The sequence below is a fragment of the Podarcis melisellensis genome (assembly GCF_964234715.1).
Source record: "Podarcis melisellensis genome assembly, chromosome: 6".
NCBI lineage: Eukaryota > Metazoa > Chordata > Lepidosauria > Squamata > Lacertidae > Podarcis > Podarcis melisellensis.
In genome coordinates, this window is record NC_138538.1 from 52,433,268 (window position 1) to 52,445,277 (window position 12,010).

A 12,010-nucleotide genomic window follows, 5' to 3' on the forward strand; every position below is an offset into this window, starting at 1 on the left:
TCAAAATATGAGCATAGCCAGGTAGGGACAGCGGGCAGCTTCCCCCCATCAAGGAAATAAATAAAAATAGCTTTTTTAAAGTTCTGTTCCTGTCCCCAACATAAATCCTGGCTATGCCCATGACACAGTTTGATCCATTTTATTTCTCACCACAATTAAATAATAGTGATGGCAGACTAACCCAGCCAAGTGCTTGAGTGGAGTTAAGCAATCAAGGCTAGGAGGTTGTACCAAGAAAAAGCCCGTGGTATATTAAACCTTACAGGACCTCTTGTTTGTTTGGGATATAACAGTGTTATTTATTACTGTAGGAGACTGTGATTCTCTCCTGATTTGAAGCCAGCGCACCTAGTGCCAGGCTTCATTCTGGATCATGTGAGGAAGCAAAATGGATATCCTGGCACCAAAAATTCTGAATCATTTTTATTGATTTTTCCAAATTTTTACCAAATCAGCCACATTAAAATAACTTTAAAACAAATTTTCCAAAAAGTGGTTTCCCATGTTCCGTTCTTCATGTGTCCGAAGGTTCTTCTTGCTGCTGCCCTAGTTATTTCTAATTCACATTCCATCCCTTACAATTAACTTTATATGACAATAGTGGTTTTTTAAAAAAACGTATTATCCTTAACCATCAGCTATCCACTTGCCAATTCCTGCATGTACAATATTTAACATTTACAATATCTACAAGTGAGGTTAGTCAACTAATTATCATTAATTATCCGTTTGGAAATTATCATTTCTAAAATAATTTCTTTTCCTTCATTCTGCTTGTATGAAAGCCTAATAGTTCACATTCACTAGATGTTTCCCTCTTCTTAATAGTACAGTCCACACCAAAGATTCCAAATTTGAATCCTGCATTTCATCTTGTTATAACCCGTACAGGCAAGCCCTGTAACCACAGAGCATATTCTACTCATCTCCTCCTGATAACAATAACTTTGAACTTACTGAAGTAAAATAATATACAAGGATATCTTCACTGGAAAAGCATCACATCCCAAGGACCTGGAGCAAGTGCTTACTCACTGTGTCAGCTTTCCCAGAGCACCTGGGAAAGGAATAATCATCCAACCTAGCCAGATGTAACTTGATTCCAGTTAGGAGTAAGGGGTTTATAAATAAGCTCCCTCTAATTTGACTAGAAATCAGACTGGTACACTGTCTTCAACTTTGTTTGCTGTGTCACAACCCCTAACTGCTGCAGAATTCCTTTTTTTTTTTCAATTCTCTGAAATATACACACGTATCACTCTTGGAAAATGACCCAGAGCCTGTCTTGATCCAAGGAAAGATAGCATCTCTTCCAGCAGGGTGTATGTGACCAGATCACTTCCAGAAATAGCTGCTATGAACTAAAGAGGAAGAAATGTAATCGACAGACTTGTGACTCTAGTGTCAAGATCCTGTGTAATAAATCGCTTGATACTATATGTGTTCTTACTTTATTTGACACAAAGACAGCTGGCTTTGCTGAAGGCAGTAACCAATTCCAAAGTGGCTTTCCAATCAATGTGGGGGTTTTTTAACTTAAAAAAAGGAGGAGGAAATCCAAGCCTGTGTTATTATGCTTGGTCAGCTATGATCTCACTAGCTCTATTGACTTCAATCCTCATATTACGAAGGGAATCTGAAGTCCATCATGAGTGTTTACCTAAGGAGGAAGCAAGAATGTGCCTCTTGTTTCATTGCAACTAAAGCCAAGAAAAGATGTACGGTTGCACCCAACATTAGGTCTACTCAAGGAAGCACAGTGAAATAAATGGCATTGACTCACTTGATTTCAATGGGTCTAATCTGAATAGAACTTAGTTGGCTTTAACCCATAAATTGCACAAGAGTTCGATTTTCCTTTCTCCCCATTCTCCTCCCCACAAATCTGCTCTGGAATCCCTTAATAGTGAGGAGGAGAGGTAGAAGCAGCCTAGCTGTGCAGAAGGATGCCTGCCCATTCTAAGGTATCTCGTCCATGGGCAAAAATGGGTCATAGTTTTATGGATTGTGACCATTATTCAGCCATATCAGAGCAAGTCAGACCTCTCTGAAGATTGATTGTTCTTTACCTCATGGACTTGTCCTGGGCAATCTTTCTGAAAAGGTCTGCAGTATTTTCCAGAAGCCATCCGTGTAACCACTCAATTTTAGCCATGAACAGCCGCTATCAGACGCATGTGTGTACATGTACACACAAGTGCTCAAAAGCCGATTCCAAGAATGCCTGTACAGTATTAAGAAACTTTAGACTGATTTTATATTTTGCGGCATTAATCTAGCCTAGTTCTGATGTTAAAAACATTTCCTTATTGCGATCTTAATATAACACATTAGAAAAAGTAGTAATAGGGAAATAGTGCTTAATGCCGTCCACAACCAGTCCCCTGCAGTCTAAAAGGAACCTTCTGCAAGTCTCAAGTTGTTGTATTGTGTATCCAAAAGAGTAAAGGCACAAAGCAGCGCTACTTAAGTTCCATACATTCTTTGCATATGGTGGCCCAGGTTTTAAATTGGCTACTTACACTGACACTATTATTTACAGTATTATCCAGGTGTGGTGATGCCAGAGGGCGAAAGCGCTCAAGAAATTGCAAAGAAATAGAAACACATGATTCGGAGCCAGCATAAATTAACGCTGAAAGTTTTTTGAAAGGTGCAGCGTAAAGCTTCATATGCAGAGTTTAGCAGAAAACACTCTAAGGCAGTGTTCTGCCGTGATTTGACCTGTGCAACAGTGTTTTCCCCACTCAGCATAGAGCTCCCCAACCTGCAATAGCGCATTTCTCCCTAAAACATTTCCAACTGACTCCACCAGAGAGAAAGTGGCAATTGCCCTTTTTTATTTGAAGAAGGGTGTGGACAAAGGTGGGGTGTTGCTAAAGTGACCTGGTTAAAGGCAGAAGGGAGGAAGTTAAACGGGAAATGGATGATGCTGAGGCAGGAGTGGAAGCACAAAGAAATGTGAAGCAGGGTCTGTTGTGTAAGCACATCCTGCAAACAACAGAATGCGCTCACTCCCAGACTCTTACCTAGCTTTATGAATGGAGTGACATGCAGTTAGATAAGAAAATTCAGAAGGAGGAAGCATTCAGAGCTTTAGAAGACAAGGTACAGAAAAATGTTTCTCAGACACAGGAATTTATTGGGACAAAAATAGAAATATATGGTTATGTATATGGTAATATAATGTATAGTCCCAAATAAGTTCTGCTGGTGTCACAGAATGAGAGAGACTCAAGGAAACATATAGGCTAGGTGTGAGCAGATTTCAGGCTTTAGGGAATCTACTTTGGGTTTTTCCAAGAAATGCAAAGTCTACTAATGGGAGAGTCACCCAACACAAAATAGGGAGTGGGGTCACCTGGAAAATGGTAGTGTAGAGACTAGAGCCAATTACTTTCATGAGACAAACACTGGAACGGCCCACATCTGAGTTGCTATAGATAGGAGAGTCTAACAGCCTACATTGCAGGCTAAAGAGTCTTTTGTTGCTGCTGTTACTAGACCACTGGGAGTCCAGATCCCTTGCTCATCTACTTCAAATCATCCAGCAATCTACAAGCAGATTCTTTTTATCTTCTATTCATGCTACCTGCTGCAGGGATAGGGAGCCTGTGGTCCTCCAAATGTTGCTGGGGGTCTGACTCCCATCAATCCCAGTCAGCATACCCAAGTGAGACAGAGATAATGGCAGTGGCGTAGCGTGGGTTGTCAGCACCCGGGGCAAGGCAAGTAATCTGCACCCCCTAACCCATGGATTTTGCGCCCCCTAACCCGTGGATTTGCGACCCCTAACCCCCAGATGTTGCGCCCGGTGTGGCCGGCCCCCCTGCACCCCCCACGCTACGCCACTGGATAATGGGAATTGTAGTTGTGGTCAGGGTGTGTGGGTGATGTTTCTATGGAGACCTACAAACCAAGTCAGAACTTTTCCAGTTGCTCAAATAGAAGCTTCCTTGCTTAAAATCTACATGTCAGCTTTCCCCTTTGCATCAAAGCACTTCTGTCAAGATATACACAGAAATTAATAACACTATATTATCTGTAGTTGATGATAAATGGTGCAAGAAAAATGATCGTATCAGCATCCAAGCCTCATAAACAAAGTCTCTGTGGGAAGGCACAGAACATGAAGAGGGAAAAATGGTTCCCAATCAATATAACCATAGACGTCCAACACAATTTAGGATTACACATTTTGAGTTAAGGACTGAGTCAATTATGCTGAAACATGTCTGTACCAAGGGAAAGTATGGTACAAAAAAGCATTTCACTTTTTCTCTCACTGACATTGATAAACAGACTTATGGAATGGTAGAGCTGGAAAAACCAGGAAGTCAGGTAATCTAGCTTGTTTATAATGAATCAGAATTGTCCTCCTACAGCAACACCCAGGTCTAGTAGTTTAGTTCATCCAATGTGAATACCTTTGGATTGCTGTAACTAGGTCATAAAACACTAACAGTTAAAGTCAGGGTTCTGTAAAACACACCTGCACAACACTGTTGTTGTCTACACATTGCTGGCTTAAAATGCAGTTAGGTCATTCTTTTCCATAACTTGGATTGAATGTGGTTTTGGGGAAAACACATCAAACCACAGTATTCCACAAGAAACAACAGGGCAGATAGAAGCAGTGGAGGCTGGTCCACTAGGGCATAGTCTTCCCAAGAAGAATGACAAGAAGTGTTTTTTAAAATCCCCCACAAAATCTCAAAGCTACACACTATTTATTGTGCCACACACATTTTATAATTCTATTTGAGCTCAGAGAAGTTCTGCAAACATTTCTATCCATCTACTGTTCTCTGGTCAATCAGCTCTCTTCACAGCTAATCCTAATCCCAAAGTATGTCAGATTATGACAAATATGACAAAGAGGTTCCTTCCATGTGTCTCTAAGCAGAAAGACCCTTATGACTGATTGGGCTGCCAGAAAGCTGCTCTTAGGAGGCCTGTCCAGCACAGCTACTATAGCAGGTATGGGAAGAGTCAGGACTGTTTCAAAAACAGTCCACTGTAGTAGCATCAGGCAATCAGAACCATGCACTAGTTCTGGGAATGCTCAGAGCTGTTTCTCTGAAGGTCAGAGAAGCAACATGGAGTGTTTTCTACTTTGAGGAGCTTTTTTTGTTTCATTTCATATTTATTTTGTGACCTTACTAGAGAAAGAGTAAGCAAGCGAGAGTGATTCTCTTCCTGTAATAAAGGTAAAGGGAACCCAGACCGTTAGGTCCAGTCGCGGACGACTCTGGGGTTGTGGCACTCATCTCACTTTACTGGCCAAGGGAGCCGGCATACAGCTTCCAGGTCATGTGGTACCTATTTATCTACTTCACTTTGACGTGCTTTCAAACTGCTAGGTTTGCAGGAGCAGGGACCGAGTAACGGGAGCTCACCCCATTGCAGGGATTTGAACCGCCTACCTTCTGATCGGCAAGCCCTAGGCTCTATGGTTTAGACCACAGTGCCACCCGTGTCCTCTTCCTGTAATAAGTATCTGTTAATTGGGAGAAGAGTTGGTGGGTTGTGTATGTGTTGCAGCAAACTCTGCATTAACCATTTCCCTGTTTGAAACAAACAACTGATCAACTCAGATTTCAACAGGTGTGGCAAGTCCACAGCCTATAGGCTGGCTCAGACCTGCCAAGCGCCCTCAAATTGCCCGCTAATGGCCCAGCCAAGTGGGTATCTTCCAAAGGAGTGGTCCTTCCTGTTTCCTGAGCAGCCATATACTAGGCATGCAAGAGGAAAAAGAGGTGCCTTTGAAAGGTCAGGAAGAGGCACCGCTGGAAAGCATCTCACTTCTTGCTGTAGTGAAAAAGATAGTGTCCCCCTCCTCACCACAGTGCTACAGTTGGTGGTGGTGGTAAGCTCTGTCTTACTGAAATACCTTTCTCAGCATTTGAGAGAGAAAGTGAACAGTGCATGTTGAGTGTATTTCTTTGTGGTCTAAATATGTTCTGTATATGTGGTGAGGGCACATGCATACACGTGTAATATATGTTTGCCACACCCTCCACTGCCTTGTGGCCCTTGGTGAAGTGGCTGATTTCCAGTAATGCCTTCATACCAATAACACCTTCAGGCTGAAAAAGAATAACCATTCTTTGTCTATGTGAAATGACACTGTCAAGAGAAACCCATGATGCCATTTTGGGTGGCTTATCAAGAATCCGTAGCGAGGATCAGTGAATCCCTAGAGAACAGAAAAATTATGATTGCTTCAGAACATGTCTGCCGAAAGCATGTTGAAGGGTTGCACAACAAATAACTCAAACCACATTATCACTAGGCCGATTGGGTTATGTCAGTTTCGGCACAGATATTTCTAAGCATCTCAGCGCTCTCATGAAAGAAGGAAGGCTGAAATTCAGTCGACAAAAAAGTTGACAATGACCTCTGGGTGGTGAAGCTGTTGAAAAAATTAAAGCCAGGGAAAATACCAAAGAACTATGAATAAGAACATCTAACACTTTAGTTTTTCTTTTCTTAGCAGAAATTATTGTGGTAGCACTGGTATGCATTGGTCTTTATCTCCTTGCATCCCTTTCTTTTCTTATTAGGAGAAGACGCATATAAGATACAGGTTTTTCATGACACAAATAAGTAATGATTTTCTTTATCTGCTTGCTTACCTGGAGAAAATATAGCATAAGGATTTTAAATGTCACAATAAGTGCTGTCAGTTCAAAAAAAAAATCTGTGCAACTTTAATATTTAAACTTCACTGACAGAAAAAGTAGGACAACCCAAGTTATAAATATTGTTGTAGAAAGTATAAAATCTTGACTAGTAAAACTCATCGATGCATGTGGCTCAGGTCACTTAAGGAAAAAAGTGAAGAAAAAATATTGTTCCCTCCCTTCTCAAAAAAAGAGTCTCGCAGTCAATGGGGAAATGATCACTGGGTTTTATGGGGAAGGAAGACTCATGGCTCAGTGATAGACCACACATTTTGAATGTAGGAAAATCCCAGGTTCAATTATTGGCACCTCCAGTTAAATAGCATAGCTCTAAACATGCTTATTCAGAAATAATGCTCCCTGTGTTCAAGGGAGGCTATCTTCTAGAAAGTGTGTTTAAGGTTGCAGCTAAAGTATTGTAAATAGCTGTCCAGGGGTTGGGAGTCTCAGGCTAGAGGAACTATTAATTTGACTCCTTCTAAAGCAGTCTGTATTTTCTATAGTTTAAAAAAAATGCATCAAAGTTCCTCAAAAGTACAAGATCTGCATGCTCCATGCTCCATAACTTCAATTCTCTTTAGCAACTGTTGATTGTTTTATGGCACTGATTCCATTTCTGGGATTGGTATCAGTCTTCATAGGGCTTGTGTTTTCCCCTCAGCACACACAGTGGCTCATTTACTTGTGCAACCTGAAGAGATGTGTTCTGCTGGCACCTTACTGGGATGCTCCTGCCTTCTGTTTTTGATGTACTGGACTGCAAATATTTGCATGTGGGCTGTTGTGTGGATGCTCTGTAAGCTGAGGAAAAACTGAAGCAAATTGTTGTTTCATTCCACTCAGTTCTAATACTAATATTATTTTCTACAAATGACATCTTACTGGGGGGAAATGTTCTTCCAATCCAGCATTCCTAGTGGTATGGTATCTTCCTAGCATCTCTGGTTCTCCTGACGAAAGCGTATAGAGAGAGGAATAATCAGTAGCTCATTAAAAATAATAATGGAGGAGGGTAGGGTGATAGTGAACCATTTCCCCCCAATCCAGTACAAGGTAGGGCATGTTGCTTGAGAACCTTCTGCACTTTGATAGACTAAAGGGGATGAACGTAGTCTTCTGTGTGGAAAACATTCATCATTTTTCTTCGGGTCTCGGTGGAGGAATTCTCAGGTTATTTCCCCCTTTGCGCTTCAAAAAAGTGCGAAACAACTTAGGAGGAGGTGGGTCTCTGGAGGACAAAATGAAAACAAAATGACACACAGCTGCAGCCACTAGGGCAGAGTACAAGAGGCAGGAACATAATGTTATTGGGTCCATATGTCTACTGGACGTACTGGGGTCCACTATTTTGAAACGTTTCAGTCCCTGGAACACAAAGTTCCTCATATTCCCAGCAGTAGTCGTTCAGATCACCATGTGAGGCCCTCATGAGGACAGTTTGTCCATTCAAATGATGCCCGAATGATCTTAATGGCAAATCCTTTCTGTCATTTCTTTCTGTGAGGGGAAAAAGAAAAGAAATGTAATTTTTTTTGAAGAAGAAGTCTGTGTCCACAAAACCTTTAGGAAAACAACTGTATGATTCAACATGGTATACAAAGGACCTTGAATCTCTCATAGGGTTGGGACCTTTGCAAGTGATTACGGATGGTCTAGCCACTCATCCCATCAGTGACGCAGAATGGGTACGGTATCAAGAGGCTTTCTGTTACCGTGTTATAATCCAGGGTATTTAATCATTGCATACAAAAATGGAAAATAGCCTACTAATGCATAGTAATAGCTATATCCTTTTATTATTCTACACAGTAATTTTAGCTTTCATAGCAGATAGGACCAAAAAAAAAAAATTGTGCCAGGTGTTATACCATCTTCCAGGCAATAAGTCTTAAAATTTATCTGAATATGCTGCATTTCTACAACCAAACAAAGAATCTGTTTTGTAGTCCAACTTTATAGGGGTCCATTTGAAAAGAATAGTTGCTGGCACACTTTGCTGCCTACAGGAGCCTACAACCACCCACACCCCCCAACATATTTTTTACCCCAAACTGAAGCAATATTTAATTGGTCAGACAGCTAGGCCTTCTCCCCAAAATATGTTCTGATGGAGAGGGGATTCAAAAATGTGAACAGTCTATAAACATTATCAGTGGATGACCATCCCTTCCACTGAGGGTCCCCTGTGCAGTATGTATGTATGTATGTATGTATGTATGTATGTATGTATATTTATTTATTACATTTTTATACCCCTGAATTATTCTCATTTCTAACTGGTATAAAACAGTGCCTCTGATACTCAACCCACAAAGCACGTCTTAGGAGGATACCTTGCTCAACGGTATTAAAATCTGCCAACAGAATAAGAAGCCAGAGCAGACTCACAGACCCCTGCTCTGCATTTTCTCAATGCAGGTGATCCATTAGCCAAAGCTAATTCAGTCTCAAAACCACGGCTGAACCCGGAGAGTCCGTACCGCAACTGCTCTGCCACCACATTATCTAATACCATACTCAAGATAAACGGACAGCAGTTATTGCCAGCTGCAGGGTCCCAGGGTGGGAAGTCAACACACTGCTGTTAAGGACAGCCTATGCTGCTTCAGCATATAGCATGAATTAGATGCAAAGGTTCCCTTCCCCCAACAGACTGTTCCTTTGATAGAAGGGTTCCTTTCGTATCCCCATACTGCACATAGGAGGGAAAGGGACTTGCCCTTCACCACCTAAATAAATTCATGATTTCAACCAATGCACAATATTCCAGACTGATCAAATTAAATTAGTTTGAACTGATGGATGTTTGCAATATTTCATTGAATGTGTCAGTTAATACAGGGGAAATATATGACTCAAGACTCTGGATTAATCTGTTGCATAAAAAATAAAATAAAATAAATCCCCCTTCACTTATTTCACGATAAACTCTTAACGTTTTGTAAGAAATCTGAGACAATGCAGTGATTTTTTTTTCTTGGTAGACATTATTACATTTCTAAATTGATTTCAACTTAAAACCGCCTAAAGCGTTTAGGTTTGAAAGAAATAAGATTCTGAAGCAAGACACGGGAAGCAAAAAATAGGACAGAATTTCAGTGTCTCTTTGAGTTGCCTTGGTGATAACCAAAAGGGTCAACAGAAGCGGATAATCCACAAAGGGTTGTGTTGGGTCTGAAAAGAATCCAATTTCGACATCTTCGCTGTTTTCCTTTAATACCATGAAGAAAGCATAGGTAACAAAAGGAAATATGCACAATATGTGTAAAAGGGAGTTAAAAACAACATCCTATCAAATATCACTTGGCAAGAAGAAAAGAGGTTGAACTGGTGAGTGACATTTACATATAAAAAGCTCCTGAGTTTGGATTTATATAGCCATGTGTTTTATGTGCAAAGGATTGAGGAGCATGGGAAGAAACGTCATTTATGAATGACAATGGAAAGAATCTCTTTATGATATTTGAACAGTACAGTATTGAAAGAGAAGTTTACACAACTCAATGAAAGCTTATCATCTGATAATCACCAGGCGAACTGCTCATGTGAATTCACCAGACACAGATCCATAGTAATAGAGGCACCAATATAAATGCATTATTGTGGCATGTGATCAGTCACTTGTCTAAGGAGTGAGGAACCTTCAACCTCTTGGCCTGACAGGGGGTCAAATTTGGCTTGTAAGGTTATTTTTAAAGAAACCACACCCACCTGCCAATCAGCTGATTTCACTCCAAGGGTGGGTGACCTCAGTGGCTAGCAGGCTGGTAGCAGTTGATTCTCTTCCCTTTCTGGTAAATCATGCATGCAGCCAAAGCAGTAGGATTTAACTCCAGCTCATCAGCTGATGGGCAGGGGTTAAATCCTGCTCAGTTTGGCTGTGCATGCCTGTTTCATGTTGGGAACAGGCTCGCAGAGCCAAATCTCAGCGCGGGTCTCTTTGAAAGCCATTTTCCCAACAGACCTGAACTGCTTTTTAGACCTCCAGGTTTCAGTCCTGTTCCTGGGGCATCCATGGTCATGACAAACCAGTTTCCTGGGTTTTCTGCCATGCTCATATGCTGGCATTTTCTTTGTTGTCACAAACATTCCTAATGCCGGTGGAAGTGGGAATGAGCAAATCTGAACCTCACAGTCTTTGGGTTGCATTCGACACTGCGCAAGCAGAAGTCCACATGTGCAACAGTGTTTCCCCCATGCTCCCACAAGACCCACTCCGGCAGGTCCCCCAACTCTCTGGTGCAGATTTGGAGCATGTGCATAGGGCTGCAGGGGACAGGAGGGGAAAGTTCAATTGCACAAACAGAATTCTGCTGCGTGAGCGGAATAGTAGCGTTGGATACAACACTTTGAAAATACGTCAGACCATCTATGAATTGCCACAATAGAGTTAGTAAGGGCAGCAGGAGGGGTGGAGAGATGACCAACCACATACGAAGAGGCGATGTCAGCTGGTGCCAAATAGATTCTTTTGAAGAAGGCTTCGATCTGAGGACAAAGGGTTAAGCCCTGGAAGCAGAAGCCCACAGCATGAGATGCTGGAAAAGACAAGTCGCTAACATCTTGAATGCATTTGGTTTGTATTAGTCCCATTCTAGCTAGTGGGCTTATTCTTGTTTCAAGCTAAATGAAAACTGAAAACATGTTCTATTATGTAACATTTGCCTGTGCAAGCCAAACATTCATGACCATCTTCAAGTTCTGAAGAATAACAAAAAAACAGAAACATCAATTCCAGGATTCTGTCTGCCTGGGGAACACAGTGAGAGTTTCTGCTTTCCAATCAAGATCTCTTAACGCCTCTGTTAAAACAATATTTCCCACCCCCACAGCCTAGTCATTCCACCCACAGATCTGAAAACTTAAAAAAATGAGTTGAAGTATATTATTTGCAAGTATTCATCTCCCACTCATTTTTAGTGAGGAATATGTGTGAGTGAGTGTGTACGCATGCAGCTGTGGGGGGGGGGGCAAAAACTAAATAATCTCCTAAACAAAAGCAACAGATTTGTGCCGAGGAAAGCAAGGGGATATATAGGGATTGGCTAGATTGGCCCCAACTAAGGGCACAGGCCTGGCAGGGTGTGCGTGCGAAAATCATGCCTCTCTACTCTGGCTCAGAAGCAGCTGAATTTTCAGACTGGTTTTCACTTTAAGCCAATAATAATTATTTAAGCAAATTGTTGTTGTTGTTGTTGTTATTCTTGGCTTAAAGAGAAAGCCAGTCTGAAAATTCAGTTGCTTCTGATGCTGCTTCATTTTCTACCTTTATTTTCACACTTCAGATTTCCAATTTCCCCACCTTTTGTTCACACTTTCTCCTA

The 12,010-nt window shown here is 41.4% G+C and overlaps 2 protein-coding genes across 3 annotated transcripts in view; both read right to left on the reverse strand.

The window, feature by feature from the left end:
• The window catches only part of MKNK1 (MAPK interacting serine/threonine kinase 1), a 42,643-nt gene extending 38,966 nt beyond the window's left edge, over nt 1-3,677 (reverse strand). Inside the window, exon 1 of the mRNA XM_081914013.1 lies at nt 958-3,677. The gene's annotated coding sequence lies outside the window, so the exon portion shown is untranslated. The remainder of the gene's footprint in view (nt 1-957) is intronic.
• A 2,845-nt stretch (nt 3,678-6,522) lies between these two features.
• Nucleotides 6,523-12,010, reverse strand: part of MOB3C (MOB kinase activator 3C) — a 31,172-nt gene continuing 25,684 nt past the window's right edge. For both annotated transcript variants that reach the window (XM_081914042.1, XM_081914041.1), the window contains exon 4: nt 6,523-8,183. In XM_081914042.1, the coding sequence (XP_081770168.1) occupies nt 8,154-8,183 (30 nt within the window). In that variant the 3' untranslated portion in view covers nt 6,523-8,153. The remainder of the gene's footprint in view (nt 8,184-12,010) is intronic.